The 26,008-nt window shown below is 43.6% G+C and overlaps 1 protein-coding gene across 2 annotated transcripts in view; it reads left to right on the forward strand.

The window, feature by feature from the left end:
* Positions 1-26,008, forward strand: part of ACER3 (alkaline ceramidase 3) — a 74,364-nt gene that overhangs the window by 14,585 nt on the left and 33,771 nt on the right. For both annotated transcript variants that reach the window (XM_063127289.1, XM_063127290.1), the window contains exons 2-4: positions 14,857-14,967; positions 18,711-18,763; positions 19,879-19,931. In XM_063127289.1, the coding sequence (XP_062983359.1) occupies positions 14,857-14,967; positions 18,711-18,763; positions 19,879-19,931 (217 nt within the window). The remainder of the gene's footprint in view (positions 1-14,856; positions 14,968-18,710; positions 18,764-19,878; positions 19,932-26,008) is intronic.

Here is a 26,008-nt window from a genome sequence, read left to right on the forward strand (position 1 = left end):
TCTGGGGCTTGCCATCGTCAACCTCTTTGTTTGCCTATTTCATTTGTTTATGAAATAGATAGGCTGCCCGATAACAAGACATTCTCAGGGCAGTTTACAGAATAAAAGCAAGTTCAAATCTATGACAGTAGAATGAATCATGCAATAATACAAGGTGATGCAGCAGAAGAACCGGTCTCAAAATTAAGGTTAGAATTGAGGCCCGGAGAACAAAACATAAGAAGTGAAATGGTTTTAAAAGTCTGCAGCAAGATTTAAAAAGCCTTTGCTCTGGACATAGAATCATAGAATAGCAGAGTTGGAAGGGGTCTATAAGGCCATCGAGTCCAACCCCCTGCTCAATGCAGGAATCCACCCTAAAGCATTCCTGACAGATGGTTGTCCAGCTGCCTCTTGAAGGCCTCTAGTGTGGGAGAGCCCACAACCTCACCAGGCAACTGATTCCATTGTCGTACTGCTCTAACAGTCAGGAAGTTTTTCCTGATGTCCAGCTGGAATCTGGCTTCCTTTAACTTCAGCCCGTTATTCTGTGTCTTGCACTCTGGGAGGATCGAGAAGAGATCCTGGCCCTCCTCTGTGTGACAACCTTTTAAGTATTTGAAGAGTGCTATCATGTCTCCCCTCCATCTTCTCTTCTCCAGGCTAAACATGCCCAGTTCTTTCAGTCTCTCTTCATAGGGCTTTGTTTCCAGACCCCTGATGATCCTGGTTGCCCTCCTCTGACCACACTCCAGCTTGTCTGCATCCTTCTTGAATTGTGGAGCCCAGAACTGGACACAATACTCAAGATGAGGCCTAACCAGGGCTGAATAGAGAGGAACCAGTACCTCATGTGATTTGGAAGCTATACTTCTATTAATACAGCCCAAAATAGCATTTGCCTTTCTTGCAGCCATATCGCACTGTTGGCTCATATTCAGCTTGCGATCTACAACAATTCCAAGATCCTTCTCGTTTGTAGTATTGCTGAGCCAAGTATCCCCCATCTTGTAACTGTGCCTTTGGTTTCTATTTCCTAAATGTAGAACTTGGCATTTATCCCTGTTAAATTTCATTCTGTTGTTTTCAGCCCAGCACTCCAGCCTATCAAGATCACTTTGAAGTATGTTTCTGTCTTCCAGGGTATTAGCTATCCCACCCAATTTTGTGTCATCTGCAAATTTGATCAGCGTTCCCTGCACCTCCTCGTCCAAAGCATTAATAAAAATGTTGAAGAGCACTGGGCCCAGGACTGAGCCCTGCGGCACCCCACTCGTTGCCTCTCCCCAGTTTGAGAAGGTTCCATTGATAAGTACTCTTTGAGTCCGATTCTGTAGCCAACTGTGGATCCACCTAATAGTTGTTCCATCTAGCCCACTTTTAGCTAGTTTGTTAATCAGAATATCATGGGGCACTTTGTCAAAAGCTTTGCTGAAGTCAAGATATATGATGTCCAGAGCATTCCCACAGTCCAAAAGGGAGGTTATCCTATCAAAAAATGAGATCAAATTAGTCTGACAGGATTTGTTCCTGACAAATCCATGTTGGCTTCTAGTGATCACCGCATTGATTTCAAGGTGTTTACAGATTGACTTCTTTATAATCAGCTTCAGAATTTTCCCAGGGATGGATGTCAGACTGACTGGTCTGTAGTTCCCAGGTTCCTCATTTTTGCCCTTTTTGAAGATAGGGACAACGTTAGCCCTCCTCCAGTCATCCGGCACCTCACCCATCATCCATGATTTTATAAATAAATACATCTCGACTTGTATTTATTTATTTATTTTATTATATTTATATACCGCCCCATAGCCGAAGCTCTCTGGGCAGTTTACAGACTTGTAGGGGTTGATTGGCCGAATCTCCTCTACATATTTGTCTAATCCCCCTTTTAAAGCCACCTAAACTCAACAGAATGTTCTCAAGGCACCCGCACAAGAAAAAGACCAGGAGAAAGGACGTGTGCTCTGCTAGGATAAAATTCTAGCTGGGGAAAATGGAGCCCCGGACTGAGTTCGCCTTCTGCACAGAAACCAGAAGTGTCCTGGTTGTTCTAGTCCAGTGGTTCCCAAACTTTTTCAGGTCACCGCCCCCTTGGTTCCACAAACTCATGCCCAGCGCCCCACCCTACCCTATAAAAATCATTATTCAGAATAGCGGTTTTCAACAACCCACTAAGGAAAATAATAATAATAAAATTCAAACAATAACAATTAATTGAATATTTATTCAAAATCCAATTACATTTTTTTAGTTCATTCAGTTAAACATAATTGAGGAACTTGATCCAGTGATATCATATTTTCAAAGTCTGATAGTCATTTAGCAAGAATATTAGATATCCCATTTAGTAACCAGGGTAGAGTACCTCACTATTCTGTACATTCTTAATGTGATGGATGGGCTTGATGAAGTGATACCAGTTTCTCAATGTCTGGTTTAAAGTCACTTAACATGAGTCTTAAATCACTACATTTAGTAATCTGGAGTCGATTTCTTTGCTTGGAGAGAAGTAAGCAGACCACACTAAAACCACACTCCACCAAATATGATGTTGGAAATACAACCAGGAGCTTCTGAACCACTCTCCATAGTGCAGGATAGCAATTCACCATTAAAAGGACCCTTCTTAAATGGTATTAATACATGTGTGGATTCTTCCCCTATATGGCTTGGGACCAAATGACCTTCTCCCATAAAAATGTCCCTGGGTTTTAAGACCTTCTGGAGAAGTTCTTCTCGGAAAAGACCACCTCGAGTGCCCCCCTGCCGCCCCTTTGCCTCTTAACGCCCCTTGTAGCCCCTTGCCTCTTAACACCCCCCTATGCAATCCCATCGCCCCCAAGGGGGCGGTACCACCCACTTTGGGAACCACTGCAAGAATGCTTCCAGATTGAGGACTTCCTAGCATCCCCAATCAAAAGGCATTGTCCGTCTCTTCCTCCTTAATGGAAATCTTTTTTTCTGGTAAGAAGAGATGGAAGGAGCAGTGGGTAAACAAGGGAGAGGTGAAAAATTGAGGACAGCGTTGTCTGGGGCCCCTGAAAAATTCCATGAATAAGGCAGGGCAATTAATTCCACAATGAAAGTCTATAGTGGGCTGATTCTTCAGCTGTGCATTGGGGAAAGAAAGGGGGCCAGGAGGAGGAATTAAAGAGCTGGGTAGCTTTATTTCAACAATTTGGCCAGAGCCCCTTTAAGCCACATCAAAGGCTAAACGTTTGATGACAGAAGGCCTGCAATTTTAAGCAGTTTCCAAGAAGAAAGTCCCACTGAATGGGGCGAGTAAACATACTGGAATTCTGGCTGGAAGGTGGCCAATCCCTACCCAGTACTGCCTGCACACCTTTGCCTTCATTGTGGGGATGGAGCAGTGCAAGATTGCAGTGCTGTTAGCTTCACCCTTCCCGGTGCCTGTTTACACTTCCCTGTGCCTGTTTGCATTCTCTTTCCCTCCTTATTGTTTACTACAACTTTATTAGATTGTAAGCCTATGCGGCAGGGTCTTGCTATTTACTGTGTTATCTGTACAGCACCATGTACATCGATGGTGCTATATAAATAAATAATAATAATAATAATAATAATAATAATAATAATAATAGTAAAGTGTGGTTTACAATTCTGCATCTAACTAATGTGCTGTTTATGCTTTTTAATGTTCACCTATTTTAACTTTTGTAAACTGCCCAGAGAGCTTCGGCTATGTAAATTTATTTATTTATAAATGTAATAAAATTTATTTATTTATAAATGTATTTATTTTTACATTTACATTTATTTATTTATAAATGTAATAAATAAATAAATAAAATATAATTCTGCATCTAACTAATTGCTCAAGCGCAACACCTCTGCAGCTCTCAAAGGCTCTAATCTGGCAGGACCGAAATGTGCCGGAGATCAATCAGATAACAATCCTTGACTTACTGCTTGAACCACAGTCGATTTGTGGAGTATTTCCTGTTGAAAACATTTTTGATATACAGGTGTGGAATGACTGCAGTATTTGCATGGGTTGGTATGCCAACTTGGATTTCAGTTCATTGCGTTCAGTTCTTCATTTGTAATTATCTGAAGAAGAGCCTTGTTTTGCCAGCTAAACAAGGTCCACCCAAGTTTTCCTTGTGCCTATGCTATCGTTGCCATAGATGTTTTAAGGATGTTTTATTGATGTATGCTATGTTTTTAATCAGTTTTTAATGTGTTTTATATTCACTGTTGTTCTCCGCCTCGATCCAAGCGGAGAGGCGGGTAAGAAATAAATTATTATTATTATTAATATTATTATTATATGCTGAGGCCAACAACAAAAAATTGTGTGAGACTTGAGGCTGAACAGTGACACTGTTTTAAAGTCTATACCAGTGTTCCACAGCCTGCTGCTGACCAGACGTTTTGGACTTATTTATTTATATTCCTCAAACATATTTTCAAGAAGTCTTTGCATAATTTTGAATGTTTATTGGAGGCAGAGTGGCAGGTTTCTCCTCCCTGGTTTTTGCTTAAAAGGATGTACTTGCCATTCAATCCTCCCAGAGTACAGGACACAGAATAATGGGCTCAAGTTAAGGGAAGCCAGATTCCGGCTGGACATCAGGAAAAACTTCCTGACTGTTAGAGCAGTACGACAATGGAATCAGTTACCTAAGGAGATTGTGGGCTCTCCCACACTAGAGGCCTTCAAGAGGCAGCTGGACAGCCATCTGTCAGGGGTGATTTAGGGTAGATTCCTGCACTGAGCAGGGGGTTAGACTCGATGGCCTTGTAGGGATTAGGGAGGATTGAATTTTCCAGATTTTAGTTTATATCATCAGGTTTATTTCTTACCTTGTAACCAATTATTAGAAGATATCTTTTTTTTCCCTTTAATACTTCTTCATGAATTGTACATTACATCTACATTAATGGTGCTATATAAATAAATAAATAAATAAATAAATAAATAATAATAATAATAATAATAATAATAATTGTGTTGGAGTCAGCTGATTTGACACGTCATTTTGGGTAGATGTCATTAGTATCTAGGCACATTAGCAAGCAAGGAATAGCTTCACTTGCAATTTCAGTGACTAAAGAAACGTGGCATGTCAATCTCTCATCAGCTGCAGTTTGATCCATATTCCCAAGCTAAATTAACTGTATGAGAGAGTCCTGATTTGAAAATCGAGACAGCCTTTTTGTGTGTGGAGGAATTCGGTTGATAGTGGAATGTATACTTTAGATCTGTTAATAGGATAGGACAACGATTTTTTACCATTTTCAGTACTGCGGCTTAAACATCACCTGCCATCTAGTAGTGGGTGGCAATATATTTAAGTACAGCGCCTTTTGGCATCTACGGGCAGAATCTGGTGGAGTGATTATGCCGTCAATTCCCTTCCACCCCATCAGTTCCCTTCCGCAATTGGCGGGTTCTGCCGAATCTGTTGCGCACATGGGACCCACCACAAGGGAGATATAGCACTTCATAGAGGAATCCTGGAAATGGGAGAAATACTCGTTCCCGGAAGGAGAAAGGTCAGTGGAGCTTCCTTGTAGAGGCTGCTTGTGTGACAAAATAGGCGGGCGCAGGAGTAGCAGCGGAGGCGGGCCATCAGTGACGAGGGCTTCAGCACCTCCTATACTGTTGGCAGAATTAATTCGTCTTTACAGAAAGCTACAAGAGCTATTTATAAATGGGTTTTGGAATGGTTGTGTGCTACCTCCAGTATTCAAGCCTGTGTGCACCAGTTGCTGGGGAACATGGGCGGGAGGGTGCTGTTGCACCATGTCCTGCTGTGTTGGTCCCTGGCCGATGGCTGGTTGGCCCCTGTGTGAACAGAGTGCTGGACTAGATGGACCCTCGGTCTGATGTTCAGGGCTCTTCTTATGTTCTTAATGTAATGCTTCTGGCTAACTATTCTTACAGACTAAATCCTCAAGTAGACTGACTTTTTTTGTCCGATCCAAACATGAGTGTAATTTTTCCAAAGTTTTTTCGAGATAAGACTGCATTTTTAGGTTATATTCCTGATTTTACCACCCAATAATAACCATGTTCTGTATGGATTTCTATGTGCGCAACTGATTTCTATATGGAGCCAGTTACCTAGGGAGGTTGTGGGCTCTCCCACACTAGAGGCCTTCAAGAGGCAGCTGGACAACCATCTGTCAGGGATGCTTTAGGGTGGATTCCTGCATTGAGCAGGGCGTTGGACTCGATGGCCTTAGAGGCCCCTTCCAACTCTGCTATTCTATGATTCTATGATTCTAAGAGGCAGCTGGACAACCCTCTGTCAGGGATGCTTTAGGGTGGATTCCTGCATTGAGCAGGGGGTTGGACTCGATGGCCTTATAGGCCCCTTCCAACTCTGCTATTCTATGATTCTGCGTTTTGCCTTAATAACGAATGTTGTCGTGTCTCCAGAATGGCGTCAGTTGCATGGCAGAGCTGCCTTGTTCAGGTTTGTGCCTAAGCAAGCAGCCTCCTCCAACTCCAGCACAAGGCCTTAGCGGTGTGGCACAACTGCTAATGAATCAAGAGCTCTGCTAACTTGGAAGCACTACGATCTCTGAAAGTTTTATAGAATTCTGGCCTTTGGGGGTTGTAGAGGGTGAGAGTAATTAAAAAAAGGAGGGAGCATTTTTTTTCTGATTCTATTGAAAATAGAATCCCCCCCGCCCAGACTTTCTTAACAAATGCCAAATATGTGTAAAAGGTTAAAACGTTTATGTGCAACTCGTGGCCCTCCAGATGTTCTGGCCTGCAACTCCCAACGGCCTTTACTAGCCCTTATCATCCACTGGTGAGGGATGATGGGAGTTGTTGGCCAAAACATCTGGAGAGTTGAACTTTTGCCTTCATTGTGGGGATGGAGCAATGCGAGATTGCAGTAAAGTGCTGTTTACAGTTCTGCATCTATCTAATTGCTCAAGAGCAACTTTGAGCGGCTCTCAAAGGCTCTAATCTGGCAGGACCACAAGTGTGCCGGAGATCAATCGGATAGCGATCCTTGGCTTACTGCTTGAACCGCAATCGGTTTGTGGAGTATTCCCTGTCGGTTTTTCTCTGTTGAAAACATTTTTGGCATACTTGTGTGGAGTGACTGGACTATTTGCATGGGTTGGTATGCCAGTTTGGATTTCATTTCATTGAATTCACTTCTTCATTTGTAATTAAGAAAGGCCTTGTCTTGCCTTCTAAACAAGGTCCACCCAAGTTATCTGCCTATGCTATGTGTTGCCATGTGCTGAGGCCAGCAAAAAAAAAAAGCAAAAAAAAGCAGTCATGTGCAACTTGTGGCTCTCCAGATGTTTTGGCCTGCAACTCCCAACAGCCTTTACTAGCCCTTATCATCCAGTGGTGAGAGATGATGGGAGTTGTTGGCCAAAGCATCTGGAAGGACACAGTTGCCCATCTTTGGTTTAAAACATCTCACACCATTTCAGAACACCATAACAGTTGAAAAAATCTTGATTGGGGGCAACGGCCCTGTGCCCTGCTGGTTAGAATTGCACTGACTTTTCTTTCTTTCTTTCTTTCTTTCTTTCTTTCTTTCTTTCTTTCTTTTTATACTATTGGAAGGAATGTGATGGGAAAAATGGAGTTAAAAGTCCTTGAGAAAGCATGGCTCCTGTATAAGACCCTATTTATAATGAAATGACTCTGATAAGCTACATATTTTTGCATACATTTGAACATAGCCCAAACTTTCCTTTATGGGTGTCCTACCAAAAGACCTGGATGATAGTTTGTGTAGTTGTTATTTCCCTTAAGCATAGACTCTGGGGTCCTGCAACATAACATGTGACAATTTTAATTCCCTCTTGCGTAATAGTATTCATTTCTAACTGGGACACTTATTCTGTCAGTTTCAGTTCCAAAATTAGCTCTGGGTTTGTTTGTTTTGGAAACTCAGTTAAGCTGTTTCTCTCTCTCTCTCTCTCTGTCTCTGTCTCTCTCTCTCTTTCCCCATCCCTCTCATTGTCTCAAGGTCTGTGACACATTTGGTGTTTAAATACGTGACACATTTATGTTACAACATTTTTTTTTCATTTATGCACAACTTCTGAGTGTATTTTATGTACCCTGCATGGCAGTAAATGGCTTAAAAAGCAAGTCAGTTACTCAAATGACTATGGAAATCCTGATTTTACTGTTGAAATAGCATGTTTGCATGATGATGCAGAAGTGTGTATAGGGGGCTATTCTAAAGGCAGTTGCACTTTGTGAGGAGATTTCACTCTCCGCCCCCCGGCCATGTGCAACACAGAAATCTCCCCCATGTAACTAGGATCTTTGGGGGGGGGGAGTTGACATTGGCATTAGTGTGATTTTTTTAAAAAGTTCTTTTGCCACATGTACAGTGGGTGACATTTCTGCTTTGCATGAAGAGTTAAATCTCCCTTTATCACACACACTGCCTTTGTAATACAAATCATCCGCCCCCCCCCCCCCGGCCACCACCACACACAGACACACCTGAAACCAGGACAAAGACATAGGGTGAGTTCAGACAGTAGCGGCAAGAGAAACAACCAACATGCTGCTGCTCCCACCCCACGCATAATAATATTATTATTATTATTATTAATAATAATAATAATTCTTACCTGCCTCTCCGTTTAGCCTGGAGAAGAGAAGATTGAGGGGAGACATGATAGCACTCTTCAAATACTTAAAAGGTTGTCACACAGAGGAGGGCCAGGATCTTTTCTCGATCCTCCCAGAGTGCAGGACACGGAATAACGGGCTCAAGTTAAAGGAAGCCAGATTCCAGCTGGACATCAGGAAAAACTTCCTGACTGTTAGAGCAGTACGACAATGGAATCAGTTACCTAGGGCGGTTGTGGGCTCTCCCACACTAGAGGCCTTCAAGAGGCAGCTGGACAACCATCTGTCAGGAATGCTTTAGGGTGGATTCCTGCATTGAGCAGGGGGTTGGACTCGATGGCCTTGTAGGCCCCTTCCAGCTCTACTATTCTATGATTCTATTATTGGATCGAGGCAGGGAACAACAGCAAGCATAAAATACATAAAATACTGATTAAAAACATAGTATACACTGTTAAAACATACTAAAAGTATCCTAAAATTCCACTGGATAGGCCTGCCGGAAGAGATCAGTCTTGATAGCTTTCTTGAATGCTAAAAGACTGTCAAGCTGACGAGTCTCCTCCGGCAGGCTATTCCAGTCTGGGAGCAGCAGAAGAGAAGGTCCTCTGGGTAATGGTTGTCAGCCTAGTCTTTGCTGACTGAAGTAGATTCTCCCCAGAGGACCTGAGTGTGCAGGGCAGATTGTACGGGAGAAGGCAGTCCCGCAGGTAGCCTGGACCCAAACCATGTAGGGCTTTAGAGATAATAACCAACACTTTATACTTCGCCCAGAAACTAATTGGCAGCCAGTGGAGATTTTAAGACCGCTATTTGCATTATTCCCTGTGCTGCAGCACGGGTTGGTGTGTTTTATAGAATCATAGAATAGCAGAGCTGGAAGGGGCCTACAAGGCCATCGAGTCCAACCCCCTGCTCAATGCAGGAATCCACCCTAAAGCATCCCTGACAGATGGCTGTCCAGCTGCCTCTTGAAGGCCTCTAGTGTGGGAGAGCCCACAACCTCCCTAGGTCACTGATTCCATTGTCGTACTGCTCTAACAGTCAGGAAGACTGAACCCATCATGCAGCAGGGGGAAGGAACATACCCACCCTCCAGCGTCTACTGCACATCATAGGCTGTAGGGGTGGGTACCAACCCCCCCTTCATGCTGTGGGCCGAGTTCAGACGACTTGCCAACCTGTGCTCCAGAGCAAAGAATAATTCAAATGGCAGGCGTACGCGGCAGGGGCAGCATCCACAGTGGTCGCTCCCCATGCTTTGATCGTCCGAACCCAGTCATAGCTATACACTGCACTTTAAGTGCACATATCATGTCATTTGACCCTGAGTTGCAGCCAGGGTTGTGTTCCTGCAGGCACAAGGGGAGGATGTGGCTGTTGCTGTCACAACCTCTGCCAGACTAGGAATCAGAGGCGCGTGGACTGCCGGAGGAGGTGTTCAGAGCCCATTTCATTTATTAATTTAATTTTGCTTACAATTATCTTAAAGCTACCTTTAAGGGCATAACACACACACACACACACAACACAACACACACATTTGTGCTCTTGTTTATGTCATTGGAAGTGCAACTGGGTCTAAATTGCGGATCAGAATAAGTCAAGCCAATTCCACATGGAGCTGAGGGGAGCGGTCAGGTTCCCTGTGCAGATGCAGGGGTGGTGTCTGAGAGAAGAGTGGAAGGGCTCGTGGCGGGTGTCATCCTTCTAGTTCACTAAGGCCCTTTCTACACCTGCCTTCCACCCCACCCCACCCCCAGGACCACCCCGGATCGTTCCTGTGCGCATCCAAGTCACACACAGGGGACCCCAGGAGCAGGCAGGGATTATCCTGCCATTTTCCCGGGATAACCCTTAGGTGTAGAAAGGGCCTAAGATGAGGTGCATGTCAGAATTCTCTGTTGTGGACCAAAACCCAGGCTATACATGCACTAAAGGCTTTGTAGATACCCAGAACTAGGCCTTAAACCAGCCTTCCCCAACCTGGTGTGTTGGGTTAGGTTACAGCTGCTATCAGCCCCATACAGCATGTTGGCAGATAGGGTGATGGGAATTGTACTCTGACACATCTAGAATGCAGCAGGTTGGGAAAGCTGCCGTAACCTTAAAAGCTGAGCATTATTATTATTATTATTATTATTATTATTATTAATATCCTGCCTCTTCCCCAGAACTGGGACTCAAGGCAGTTTACAAGATTAAAACATGTACAATTAAAACATATAAATATAAATTTACAAAAGTTAAAATAGAATTAAACCTACAGTAAAATTAAAAACATGTTAACTTTAAGAACAGTAACAGATTAAAAGACAGAGGGGGGCGGAGGGATCCAATACATTATTGGATCACACTATTGCCCCGCTTGTGCTCTTCGCTCCTCTGATGCCATGTTTCTCGCCTGCCCAAGGGCCTCTACTTCCCTTGCTCGGCTTCGTCCATTTTCGTCTGCTGCCCCTTACGCCTGGAACGCTCTTCCAGAACATTTGAGAACTACAAGTTCAACCACAGCTTTTAAAGCTCAGCTAAAAACTTTTCTTTTTCCTAAAGCTTTTAAACTTGATGTTGTGCAGACTTCTACTGTTACTTTCTACTGTTAGTTTTTCCCTACCCTGTGCCTGCTTACCCTTCCCTGTACCTGTTTGCATTCTCTTCCCCTCCTTATTGTTTTACTATGATTTTATTAGATTGTAAGCCTATGCGGCAGGGTCTTGCTATTTACTGTTTTACTCTGTACAGCACCATGTACATTGATGGTGCTATATAAATAAATAAATAATAATAATAATAATAATAATAATAATAATAATTAACGCAGGTCCAGAGCAGCTCCAGAAGCCTGCTGAAACAAAAATGTTTTTGCCTGCCTCCGAAAGTGTAGCACAGAGGGAGCCAGCTTGGCCTCCCTGGGAAGGGAGTTCCAGAGCCTTGGAGCAGCCACCGAGAAGGCCCCCTCCCGTGTACCCATCAGCGTGCCTGGGATGTTGGTGGGGCGAAGAGAAAGGCCTCCCCAGAAGACCTCAGAGCACGGGCAGGCTCATATGGGTAGGGTGACCCTATGAAAAGGGGGACAGGGCTCCTGTATCTTTAACAGTTGCATAGAAAAGGGCATTTCCTCAGGTGTCATTTGTATATATGGAGAACCTGGTGAAATTTCCTCTTAATCACAACAGTTAAAGCTGCAGGAGCTATACTAGACTGACCAGTTTTAAAAGAAGGCAGGGCACCTGCAGCTTTAACTGTTGCGATGAAGAGGAAATTTCAACAGGTTCCCCATATATATAATGACACCTGCTGAAATTCCTTTTTCAATACAACTGTTAAAGATACAGGAACCCTGTCCTCCTTTTCATATGGTCGCTCTACATATGGGAGAATACGGCCTTTCAGATAACCTGGACCTGAGCCGTATGGGACTTTATAGGTGATAACCAGCACTTTGAATTGTGCCTGGAAACAGACTGGAAGCCAGTGAAGCTGTTTTAACAGGGGCGTTGTATGCTCCCTGTAACCAGCCCCGGTCTACCATCTGGCTGTTATTATTATTATTATTTATTTATATAGCACCATCAATGTACATGGTGCTGTACAGAGTAAAACAGTAAATAGCAAGACCCTGCCGCATAGGCTTACATTCTAATAAAATCATAATAAAACAATAAGGAGAGGAAGAGAATGCAAACAGGCACAGGGTAGGGTAAACAGGCACTGGGTAGGGTAAAACTAACAGTATAAAGTCAGAACAAAGTCAAGTTTTAAAAGCTTTAGGAAAAAGAAAAGTTTTTAGCTGAGCTTTAAAAGCTGTGGTTGAACTTGTAGTTCTCAAATGTTCTGGAAGAGCGTTCCAGTCATAAGGGGCAGCAGAAGAAAATGGACGAAGCCGAGCAAGGGAAGTAGAGACCCTTGGGCAGGCGAGAAACATGGCATCAGAGGAGCGAAGAGCACGAGCGGGGCAATAGTGTGAGATGAGAGAGGAGAGATAGGAAGGCTGCAGCTCTTTGAACCAGCTGAAGTTTCCGAACAGTCTTCAAAGGCAGCCCCACGTAGAGCACATTACAGTAATCCAAACGGGATGTAACTAAGGCATGTGTCACCGTGGCCAAGTCCGACATCTCAAGGAACGGGTGCAGTTGACGCACTAGCTTTAACTGTGCAAATGCACTCCTGGCCACCACTGTCAAATGCAGTCATGCTTCTGCATTGCCATGTGTAGTTGCCCTTTTCATGCCAATGTTGCCTTTCCCTGTATTTTAACATGTGTTGATGTGCAGTTAATATTTTTGTCCACCACATCTTAAAAGCAGCAACACACTCGGCATCATTAGTAGCTGAAGGGAGGTGAGGTATTCGACTTTATAGGGAAGTTTGAGCAATGGTAGTTAGTCATGGGCAGGATCTCTCCCTTCTGTAGCTACTGCAATCCTCTCAATGTAATTTTTCAGTTTCAGCTAAGCTGCAGCAAGCGGGTTTTGTTTGCCATGCCTCTCTGCCTTTAATAGTAGATATCTGATAACATTGTTTTCTTGGGTAAGTTTTCCTCCAGGAACAATGTGGCCATAGCTTGGTCTTTTTTCCGGTGTTGAGGGAGAATGGCATTTTTATGATGAGAAACCACTTGTGTGGCTATTGTCGGACTGTGTTCTTGGGCCTGAAAATTTACTAGGGAGGGTTCAAGGTTTTATGGTAGCATGAATCATGGCAATTTTTGGCTCTTAATGGAGGCATCTTCCTGGGATGCAGCCTGTCTAGCAATGGAAAACTGGTAGGCACCTCTTTGTGCTGGGGATTTGCACGTTCTACAGTTCCCTATACAATAGAGTTCATTGCTTAGTCAAATAATTACTGTTGCCATAAAGCTTTCCTTTGATACATGCCTGGTGTGATGGATTTCTGCTAACACATGGAGAAAGAGCTTTCCTTCCTCTTAAAACCTCCTTGTGGAATGTCATGTAAGCTATTAAAGATTTAGACTTGATTTTACTCCCTCCAAACAGTTCCAGAATGCCTTTATCCTCCCACCTCCACACACCCCTAGTAATTAAGACAGGGTGGAAATGTTTGCCACAGAGGTTATGTGGCCATAGTGTGTTCATATGAAAAAAATGTTTATCACAACTGGGGGAAAAAACAAGTGTCTTGTAAGCTTAAAAGTTTGGCTTGGAACTGGACATTTCACCCAGCAATTTTAGTTACTGTTGTCTTTAAAAACCTTAGAAAAAACAGAGGCTAAGATGTGGGGGGGAAAGGAGGCTAAGGGGAGACATGATAGAGGTGTACAAAATTATGTATGGTGTGGAGAATGTGGACAGGGAGACCTTTTTCTCCCTCTCTCAAAATACTAGAACCCAATGGGGTCATCCCATGAAGCTGACTGATGGCAGATTCAGGGCAAATAAAAGGAAGGACTTTTTCACACAGTGCAGAGTTAAATTATAGAACTTACTGCCACAAGATGTAGTGATGGCCACCAATTTGGTTGGCTTTAAAAGGGGGTTGGATAAATTCCTGGAGGCAAAGGCTATCAATGGCTACTAGCCCTGATGGTTGTGTGCTATCCCCAGTATTCAAGGCAGTTAGCCTATGTGCACCAGTTGCCGGCGAACATGGGTGAGAAGTTGCTGTTGCACCATGTCCTGCTTGTTCATCCCTGGCCGACAGCTGGTTGGCCGCTGTGTGAACAGAGTGCTGGACTAGACGGACCCTTGGTCTGATCCAGCAGGGCTCTTCTTATGTTCTTACGTTCTTGTAAGAATTTCTTGGTCGAGTTCAGGGTTCTGTCCCAAGCAAAATCTATTTCTGGATCCTAATTAATTTCACAGAAAGGTGGCAATGGTAGGTCCTGTTACCTCCCCCGGGAAGTCTGTCTGTCACTGAATATGGAAGGCTGTGTTTTTGGCTGTCATTATTAGTAGTCACTGAGAGACCGATATCCATGAAACTGCTTTATCCTTTTAAAAAACCACCTACATGAGTTTCATCTTTAATCATTGGGAGGGCCAATTCCTTCCTTTACTTTAAGAGCAAATATTATGTCATGAAAGTTAACCTGGAGCTACTTATCTGCTGCTATGTTAGACAACCAAAACAGATGAGTAATTAATAGTTTTGAATTCTTACATATTGGCTAATTATTTGAAAAGTAAAGCTTGGAATAACTTCAATTGCTTTCCTCTCAGAATTTTCAAAGTCTTGTTTTGCTTAGTCAATTTTAAATCATGTAAAATTTGCTTGTTAGTCATTACTAATCCCTTTTTGCTTTGGCTTCTTTCTTGCAGGGAACACTGTTAGTAACCTGATTTTCATTCTACCTCCCATCTATGGTGCAATTCAGAGTTATAGAGATGGCCTTGAGAAACGGTACATAATAGCTTATTTATGTGTCACAGGTAAGTGGTCTTTTTTTTAATTCCCCCTTTGATTTTATGGGGAGCTCAGATAACCTTGTAATGGTGAAGTGGTGGAATTTTTAATCCTGTGTTTACCCTTCCACACTGTGTAGCAGACCAAGTTGGAGTTCGGTGGGATTGTCAGTGGCTAAAATGCCTTGCCGTCACCCGCCTGTGTCTCTCTGATATGGTAGCTCAAGGAAAACCTCTGAAATTGTGAGACATTGTTAAATGCTCTGCTCTGTAACCCAGTGGGAGCTCTTAAAGTCTCTTTGGCACCTAACAGCTCTTACTGGAAGATTTCTATGTGACACGTTAGGAAATCCATAAAGGTAGCAAGCCTCACTTTGAATGGTTACTTCTGAAGAACAGCCCCTCACTCAAAATGTATTTGGTGTCTATTAGAAATTCATTAGGTACCTTCTGTTGACCATTGCTTTTGATCCTCCCAGAGTGCAGGACACGGAATAACGGGCTCAAGTTAAAGGAAGCCAGATTCCAGCTGGATATCAGGAAAAACTTCCTGATTGTTAGAGGAGTACGACAATGAAATCAGTTACCTATGGAGGTGGTGGGCTCTCCCACACTAGACCCCTTCAAGAGGCAGCTGGACAACCATCTGTCAGGGATGCTTTAGGGTGGATTCCTGCATTGAGCAGGGGGTTGGACTCGATGGCCTTGTAGGCCCCTTCCAACTCTGCTATTCTATGATTCTATGAGCAGGAAGACCTGGCAGCAGCTGTTCTCCCCAGCTTGTCTCTCCCCACGGCCTTTTCCTTGCCTTGCTGTAGGACTAAGACCCCAACTTTTAAAGAGCACATTTCAACATACTCTAGACCCCTTTGAGATACTACATGTTGTTTCTGAATTGCTGCAGGGAAGCAAAAAAAAAAGGGGGGGGCATTCTGGATCAGAGCTGTAGACTTTGTACTTTCACAAACTAATTATCCTTTTGTACAATCACAGCTTTATTTTCCAGAACACAGTGGAAGTGGGGGCTGGAGTGCAGGACGGTGCACGTTGTTTAACTCCAAAGCCAACTCTTGCTCAAAGAAGAGAGTTGAAATAAATTTGCGCTGCAATGTAGTGTGATGGACAAGCTTGCCTAAAGTATGTGCATCATAGAATCATAGAACAGTACAGTCAGAAGGGGCCTATAAGGCCACCGAGTCCAACCCCCTGCTCAACGCGGGAATCCACCTTAAAGCACATCCCATCCCAAGCTCTATAGTTTTTGGCTGGTCTTGCTAGCAAGGTCAGAAATTGTAATTGACTGTCCCCTTCTCCCTGCAAGCCTCAAGATGAGGATGTCAGATTGGGCACCACTGTGCCCATGTAAGCCCTTCTCCCCACTGGACCTTCCTGCTCTGGCCCTGTGAAGCCATGAAGATCGGCCATGAAGTTCACTTTGGGCCAGTCAGGGTTGTTGTGGGGATAAAATGGAGAGGGGGAAGGCCATGTGCGTCACCTTGGGCACCTTGGAGGAAAGGCGGGTTATAAATGTAACAAACAAAGAGGCCCCCTGTGCAACCGAGACAGTTGGGAGTAAAGCTGCCAGAGAAGCCCCAGCCTTCATCCTAATGTGGGTGCTGGGGTGGACTGGGGATTGCCATGATCCCTGCCCACCTCTTCAACTTCAGAAGTTAGGGTCACTCCTAGTACTTGGCAGAGGCTGGTGCTACATTTGTCACAGGGAACCTGGTTGACTCCTGATTGCATCTCTCTTCATGCTCATTCCCATCCCATATATACACTTGTGATCCACACTTGTGACCCACACTTCCTCCAAAGGGTTTGGAGCACTTGGGTTCCAAGACAGTTTTCTTGCCTAGTAGTTCAGCAGTTGGCTTCCATAGCAGCCCCGTGCCATGCACCTTCAGGTTATCCATCTTCCATGCCTTGCTCTGTCCAAGGCCCTCAATGCATCGCAGAATCCGCTCTTGGGCTGCGTGGGGTTCCTGCGTGGTCCACGTCTGACGGAATTGGTCAAACCTTTCTCCTGGACCCCTTATCAACGTCATGAGGCTTTGGGCAATCCATCTAGCCCAGAGGTGGGCAACCTGTGGCTCTTCAAATGCTTTGGCTGACAGCTCCCATCCTTCCTCACCATTGGCAATGCTGACTAGGGCTGGTGGGAATTGCATGCCAAAGAATCTGGAAGGCCACAAATTGTTCATCTCTGAGTTAGCTGGACTGAAAAGCCCTCATGGGAATAACTTAAGAGGATTTGTTGGAGGCAGACCAACTGTGGGGGAAATCGCCGCAGTTGTCTTACAATGCAGGTGGTGTCTCTCCATTACCTTATCAGGTTGACCTGGCTTGTTTCCTGATCAGCCATTCTAGGATTGCGACCTAACCTGAAACTCACATGAATCTGAACATATGAAAGCAGCTTTAAGCTGAGTAGCCTTATGACAAAGGTGAAAGAAGAAAGTGCAAAAGCTGGGTTGCAGTTAAACCTCAAAAAAACCAAGATTATGGCAGCCAGCTTGATTGATAACTGGCAAATAGAGGGAGAAAACGTGGAGGCAGTGACAGACTTTGTATTTCTGGGCGCAAAGATTACTGCAGACGCCGACTGCAGCCAGGAAATCAGAAGACGTTTACTTCTTGGGAGGAGAGCAATGACAAATCTTGATAAAATAGTTAAGAGCAGAGACACCACACTGACAACAAAGGTCCGCATACTTAAAGCAATGGTATTCCCCGTAGTAACCTATGGCTGCGAGAGCTGGACCATGAGGAAGGCTGAGCGAAGGAAGATAGATGCTTTTGAACTGTGGTGTTGGAGGAAAATTCTGAGAGTGCCTTGGACTGCAAGAAGATCAAACCAGTCCGTACTCCAGGAAATAAAGCCAGACTGCTCACTTGAAGGAATGGTATTAAAGGCAAAACTGAAGTACTTTGGCCACATAATGAGAAGACAGGAGACCCTGGAGAAGAGGCTGATGCTAGGGAAAGTGGAAGGCAAAAGGAAGAGGCGCCGGCCGAGGGCAAGATGGATGGATGACATTCTGGAGGTGACGGACTCGACCTAGGGGGAGCTAGGGTTGGCGGCAGCCGATAGAAAGCTCTGGCGTGGGCTGGTCCATGAAGTCACGAAGAGTCGGAAGCGACTGAACGAATAAACAACAAAAAGAACATTGGACCATCTAGCACCATGCTGTCTACTCTGACTAGCAGTGCCTCTCCAGGGTCTTCCAGTCCTGCGACCTGAACTCCTTTCCCCTGGAGAAGCCAAGGATTGGCCCTGGGAATCTGCACATGCCCTGTTGGCCACCATTGGCTACAAAAGGAAGGGAGGGAGGAACATAGGAAGCTGCTGTATACCGAGTCAGGCCCTGGCAGCAGTGGGTCTCCAAGGTTTCAGGCAGGATTCTTTCCTAGCCCTACCTGGCATTGCTGTGGTTGGACCTGGGACCTTCACTGAGCTGCGGCCCCGCTCCAAGGGGAGATTGTATGGTACAAAATAGGAAAGGATACACGGGCGACTTGGAAATTCGTCCGGCTGCCTCTTGGGGAACATGGAACTGTGGCCTACCGGCACTAAAAGGAATCATGGTAGATCCCTTAGCATAGGTCATGAGCGGAGTTTGTTCTTGTTCAGAGTAAATGTCATACATTAACAGAATGTGAAATCTATGTGTGTATGTGGTAGGGGAATGGGTTGGGTGGGATTTGTCTGTTTTTTGGTATCCCATAACGTGGCTTCCTCCGCTAATGCTTTCTTACTTGGATTTTAGCTGTGGGTTTGGGCTCGTGGTGCTTTCACATGACCCTGAAGTATGAAATGCAGGTCAGTAGCGTGCGTTTAAGTGCGCACACAACTTTTTATGGTTATCTTTTATTTGAGTGTCTTGGTCCTGGAGTTCTTTTTGGGTTTAGTTATGTTTGTACGATTCACGAATCTTAACCAAGGAAATATCTGTGCTCCAGTATGCAAAGTAATAACTGCAGCAGATGATAAAAGGTACTTGGTATAAAGTACATTCAGGAGTCCTAGAAATAAGACAGAAGGCTAGACAAACCAAGAATATAAATAAATGTGAACAGTAGGGATACAAGCACATAACATGAGGCAAGAGGGTGTCCTGTTGAAATTTGTTGGGCCACAGGTGTCAGGTATAGGCCTTGTACCTAGTGGGTAGATTTCTTAGGAAATAGTTTGAGAATGTTCTCTGCATATAAGATGTTCCCATGGGAGTAGCTTTTTCTTACATAGATAAGCTTGCAGAGAACATCTGACATTCTCAAACCATTTCCTAAGAAATCTACCCACTAGGTACAAGGCCTATACCTGACAACAGTTATGCTTCATATGTCACGTACCAAGAACAGCCAAGAAAATGAGCTGCGTGGAAATCTCTAGTTTGAATCCTGTGCCACGAATTCATTTGGTGCTCTTTCAGCCTCAACACACACACACACACCTCCATAGTAGGGGGATAACATTGATGTACCTTGCAGGGTTGTTGTAAGGCATCTTTCTTGAATTGGGCAAAGGCCTTTTATTTTCCTGGGCTTTTACCTTCTGAAGGGAATTTTTTCATGCATTTTTACTGCTGAGTTTATCCTGCTGTTTTTATTATTCTGTTGACATTTTGTTGTATTTGTACGCTTATTTCAACGTCTGTAAATAACCCTGATAATTGTATAGTGAAGGATGGCATAAAAATCTATCAGATTTTTAATTAAGTTAAATTAAGTTAATTAAGACTTGGCTGTGTCTTTACAATGCAGACCGTGCGGGAGATAATCCCGTCTCTGTGACCTCTCTGAGATCCCTTCACATAGAACTAAATAGGACACTTGATTCAGGGTTGCCATTGAAAATGGCAGCCCTGAGTCAGCTTCTCTTCTGAATCCTCTAGATATGAAATTCTAACATATTTATTTTTCTGCCTTTTGCAGCTGTTGGATGAGCTACCCATGATCTATAGTTGCTGCATGTTTGTCTACTGCCTGTAAGTATTTGTCATTAGTCTCGTTTCCATAACTGAAACGGCCTAATTCATCTTTACAGACATGTTTATCTTGCTTACATGAAAAGAAATGATCCTAAAATCGTCCTTGGGCATACAGCCTGCAATGTTCACGATACCAGCATCAGATTGCGGGCCATTTCCGAGTGCTACAAATGTTCTTAACTACCTATTTAAAAGAACATTTGGGATTCCAAACCATGTGTTGTTGTTTTTCATAAGGCGAATGCGGGAAGTTGAAGCCACTTGCAGAGAGCATTGACAAACAGAAAGAGTTCTTAACACCTTCCCTGCTCATCGATTCTTCCCTGCAGTATCGTTTTCTTCCCCCAACCCCCTGCTATTTAAACTATTTTTGGATGTACATGGTGGGGGGGGTAAAGTTTGGGAGGGGCCTTTGCAAAGGGTATTTGAGAGGGCAGGAGGGGTCAAGCATCCCTGAATTGTTGATTTTCTCCTATGGTGGATAGTTCTGCTGATGTCTGCTAGTCGTGATGATGAAGTGAAACTTCCATATTCTGGGATTAATCTTTTTATTTTCCAAACACCAATAAATAGGGCAACCCTATGAAAAGGAGGACAGGGCTCCTGTATCTTTAACAGTTGTATTGAAAAGGGAATTTCAGCAGGTGTCATTTGTATATATGGAGAACCTGGTGAAATTTCCTCTTCATCACAACAGTTAAAGCTGCAGGTGCCCTGCCTTCCTTTGTATCTGGTCACTCTAGTATAGCTCCTGCAGCTTTAACTGTTGTGATGAAGAGGGAATTTCACCAGGTTCTCCATATATACAAATGACACCCGCAGGAATTCTCTTTTCAATACAACTGTTAAAGATACAGGAGCCCTGTCCTCCTTTTCATAGGGTCACCCTACAATAAATAATTAAAAAAACACACTACAGTGCCAAATATAATACATATAAGCAGACACACACAAAAATCAAACAAAGCAAAAACAAACAAAAAACACAAAAATAAAATGTTCATTATTGCCGTGAGTTTCGCCATCTCCGGTAGCTCAAACATCTTCAGTAGCCATTCCTCTGTTGTGGGCGCTATTTTGCCCTTCCATCTTTGGGCATATAGTAATCTTGCTGCTGTCGTCATATATAAAAATATAGTCTCATGGTTCTTTTTCATAAATGAGCCCCTGCCAAAGGAAGTGAGGCAGGTGGCTACTAGGAGCAGGGCCTTCTCTGCTGTGGCACCCCGGCTGTGGAATGAGCTCCCTAAGGAGGTTCACTTGGCACCTACATTAAATGCTTTTAGACGCCAGGTGAAGACCTTTTTATTCTCCCAGCATTTTAACAGTCTATGAATAAATTTTAACTCAGTGTTTTAAATTTGCAATTTTGCATTGCTGCTGTTTTTATCTGGTTGAGCCTTTTATATTGTATTTTATATTATGGTTTTATACTGTTGTTTTATACTTTGAATGATCCGAGGCCCACTGACAACACCCCCCTGGAGTCGCTCCAGCTCTTCACCATTGCATCCTGCTTGTTCACCTGCCTCTTGCTCTGGCCCAGACAGCGGTGGTGAGCAGGAGAGACGCCACCGCCTGCCTGATCTCTGGCTCTCTCTGCCTGTCAAACAAGCAAGAGGGGGTAATGATGAAAAAGAGGTTGAGGGGCGGTAGCAGCTGGGGGCAATGGCAGCGAGAAGGTAGACTCACTGAGGAAGGAGGCCCAGGGAGGGTGCCTTATTTGTTATTTATTTATTTATTTATTTAAGCATTTTTATGCCACCATTCAACCAAAAAAGGCTCTCACGGTGGCTTACAAAAGTATTTCTTGACAGTCCCTGCCCACAGTCTTACAATCTAAAAGACATGACACAAAAGGAAAGGGGTTTGGGAGGGAGGAGGAGGGGGGAAAGGAAAGTAAATTCAGGCACTACAATCTTAGTTGTAAAGTTCAGCAGTGACAGTTGGCAGCAGGAGGTAGGGGGCTCTCAGCTGGACCTGGACCCAGCCACGATGGAGAGGTGCCTGGCTGCTGCTTCCTCCCTCATTGGAGGCCTCTTCAGTGACAGTTGGTAGCAGGAGGGAGGGGGCTCTCAGCTGGAGCTGGACCCAGGCATGATGGAGAGGTGTCTGGCTGCTGCTTCCTCCCTCATTGGAGGCCTCTGCAGAAGGGCCCCCAAAAGTCTGGAGCCAGCACCGACGAGGATCATCAGCAGGAAAGGGCTATTGTCTTCATGTCCTGCTCGTTGGATTCTTGGCTGCATCTGTTTGGTAGCCATGGGAAACCAGCTGTTGGTCTAGAGTAGGGTGACCCTATGAAAAGGAGGGCAGGGCCCCTGTATCTTTTAACAGTTGCATAGAAAAGGGAATTTTGGTAGGTATTGTTTGTATGCAGGCAGAACCTGGTGAAATACCCTCTTTATCACAACAGTTAAAGCTGTAGGAACCCTGCCCTATTGACCGGACATTCCCTTTTCTATGCAACTGTTAAAGATACAGGAGCCCTGTCCTCCTTTTCATATGGTCACCCTAGACGAGATGGGCTTTTCATAGGATCCCTCTGTGCCCTCCCTCCTTGCATCAGCTCATGATGGTAAACTCAGGTTTGGCAGTGCACAGCAGCTTGAAATTATTATTATTATTATTATTATTATTATTATTTATTTATTTATTTATTTATTTATTTATTATTTGTTACCCGCCTCTCCCTCTGGATCGAGGCGGGGTACAACACAAATACAAACACCATAAAATACATATAACGAATTAAAACATTTTAAACTAATACATTATTAAAAGCAGCATATTATTAAAAAATGCATCTAATAATCACCTCAGTTTGGTATTTTTCAGTTTTGGTGGGGAGGGGTTGCTATTACATTTTCCCACATATCAGTGCTAACAGGGCTACCATTAGGATTTGGGCTGATAGTGGAATTTATGCTTTAGATCAGTTAATAGGATCGGATGACCAGCGTTATCATTTTCAATATTGCCAATTCAATGTCCTTTACTGGCAAGTGCAAGTTGGCAGTACGTTCAGCTACAGCCTTCGTTGGAGTCTATGTATTGGTTAGAGTCTTCTCCATGGGCCATTAGCAATAAGTGACTCCGAGCTTCCTACACTGTTGGAAGAATCAAGTGATTCTTTATAGAAATCTAAGCCTACCACAGATATTTATAAAGTCTTTTGGGATGTAGTGAAGTAGATGTTCAGATTGTTAGAAAGTGATGGAATAAGGAATTGAAATGCTCTATACCAGCCTTCCTCAACCTGGGGCGCTCCAGATGTGTTGGACTACAACTCTGGGAGATGCAGTCCAACACATCTGGAACGCCCCAGGTTGAGGAAGGCTGCTCTATACAATTTCAATCAATGGGAAGTTGCCTTAACTTCCATATGTACTATTTCTGTAGATAGAAACCTGAGGCTGATTCCTCTCCTCCCCTCCCCCCCCCCAAAAAAAGATGTTTCACATACATTGGAGAGGCTTGGTTATCTCTGCCAGATGCTGCAGTGTAATGAAGGCAGTGCCTAGTTGGCATATGATGAGGGCGTGTCCTGTTGTGGCTTCATTTGTAAACCGCCCAGAGAGCTTCGGCTATGGGGTGGTATATAAATGTAATAAATAAACAAATTAAATAAAATTTGATTGGAAGCCACTTCGTTCTTGAAAAACATGTGAGAATAGCAGGTGTCTATGCACTTTTAAATTACATCCCTACGATGTAATTTGGACTCGATGGCCTTGTAGGCTCCTTCCAACTCTGCTGTTCTATGATTCTGTGATGTCTTAAGAAATATTTTTGTAAGCTGTCTTGAGAAGCCTTTTTAGCTAAAAGGCGGGATAAAAATGCTAAAATAAATAAATAAATGTGGAGATTAACAGATGGCCAGCAAATGTGGATACTGAGAACCATTACAGATGCAAAGAGACTTATACTCCAAGCTTGAAAGGATAAATGCCCACCTCCTATCATTTTTGTTTAGCACAGAGTATGCACAGCCCTGGCTCCTAATCTCAACTGTGTATTGCTTTTTCTCCCTACCCCAGGGCAACATTCTCCAAAGCACCTGATGCCTCTGTATTATATCTCAGAAAGATGGTAGAGTGTCCCCTTTACATACAGAGGGTCCCAGTTTTATTGCCTGGCGTCTCCAGTTAGGACTGAGAAGGAGTCCTGTCTGAGTATTATTATTATATTATTATATTTATTTGTATAAATATAAATATCAAGGCGGCCTTACAAAGTTTAAAACATACGTGGGGTGGGTGGGAGGGAAACAAAACCATAAATGTTTAAAACACTCAACAAAATTATAAGACAGTAACATAGATGGAGGGCCAGACTATTCTCCAAAGGCCTGCTGGAACAAAAAAGTTTTAGCCTGCTTCCGAAAGCCCATCAAGGAGGGAGCCAGCCTAGCTTCCCCAGGAAGAGAGTTCCAGAGCACCGGAGCAGCCACCGAGAAGGCCCTCTCCTATGTTCCCACCAAGCGTGCCTGTGAAAGAAGGGCCTCTCCAGAAGATCTCAAAGCACGGGCAGGCTCATAAGGGAGAATATGTTGTTTCAAAGCTATGCCAGTTGACAACACCTGAGCTAGATGGATCAATGGTCTGGTTTGGTAGAAAACAACTCTCTGTACTCCTATACCATCATCCCCATCCCCATTCCACTTGGTAGGAAAATTCTGCAATCAGTCAATGAAGGTGGTTAATGGACTGATGTAATTTAACCTAAGGAAATCCAGCCTTTCAGAGGCATTGGTCTCAGCATAGGCAGCAGGGATTCTTAGAGCTACCAATAGGGCTGTGTGTATTGTGCAGCAAAGAGGAATCTAGATTCTGCAAGCAAGACAAAGTTTGAATTCTTAATTTTCTGTATTCGGGTTTTTGGAGAGGGAGCTTTCCTGAAAAGAGAAATGGATACGGGGCTGTAGGCTGGAGCCAGGTAGCAGTAGAGATGAACTCTGTACAGCACCATGTACATTGATGGTGCTATATAAATAAATAAATAAATAAATAAATAAATATAATAATAATAATAATAATAATAATAATAATAATAATAATAATAATAATAAGAGAGGAACAAGAGTCTGTCAATAGCACTGAAATCTGGTCCAACCCCTCTGGCTTCCAGTAATTCCTGTGCAGATGCCTCGTACAGCACATTTTCCCTTTAACGATAAAATGGAATAACTTGGGTGGAGAATTCTCCTTAAATAGATTGTGAGATTCTCAGACGCTGAATTCAGCAAGGTACTATATAGTCTTGTGCTTTCATAGCAGTCCTGGGGCCATGTAGAGCCCGTGCATTTCTTAGAAAAGATTCCATTGTCTATTTTTGGAACAAAACTTGCTGCGTCCAGACTCCACGCAGAGCTTCTGCCTGGCCGTACAAAGTACAATTATAGCCTCCTTTTACGTTGCCAGCATAATTTGCATAGTAGGTAATTGAGCATTCCCGCCTCCACCTTAACAACCGCACAAGCACACCTTGTAGTAGTTTAGAGGTGCTTTCCCTGTGAGGTGAGTCAAGATATTTTGTACCATCCCAAGTGTCTTCCTTTGCTAAAGTGGATTTTCCTCTGCTATATGTTTGCCTTTGGGTTATGTTACGGTAATGACATAATTTTTTAAAAGGGAAATTGTGAAATAGATCACTTAGGATAAGGAAAGATGACAATTTTTGAGAGTGGCTCAAAAAGGCTTTTGCTTTCCATGGCGTGTGCACATGCATTTCTTTTGTCATGAGTTCATGCTGAATCAGGCCAAGGGTCTATCACTTGGCCAAGTCTAGCACTCCCCAAGGGTCTATTTACTTGTGCTTTTTTCCTTCATCCAATCTAAATCACCTACACCTAAAATTGCTTCAACAATATGTCTTAACCTATTTGCTACATATTAAGAATTAATGTTTGGGAGTCCCAGTCCTCCCTTTCTTTGGCTTAAATACCATTTACTTTATTAATCCTTGATTTCTTCTCTGCATTACAATAATTATTTATAATATTCTGCCAACTTTTTAACTCTAAATCTGAGATTCTTATTGGTAGCATCCTAAAAACAAAATTAATCTTAGGTAAA

The sequence above is a fragment of the Elgaria multicarinata genome, chromosome 5 (assembly GCF_023053635.1).
Source record: "Elgaria multicarinata webbii isolate HBS135686 ecotype San Diego chromosome 5, rElgMul1.1.pri, whole genome shotgun sequence".
Taxonomy (NCBI): Eukaryota; Metazoa; Chordata; class Lepidosauria; order Squamata; family Anguidae; genus Elgaria; species Elgaria multicarinata.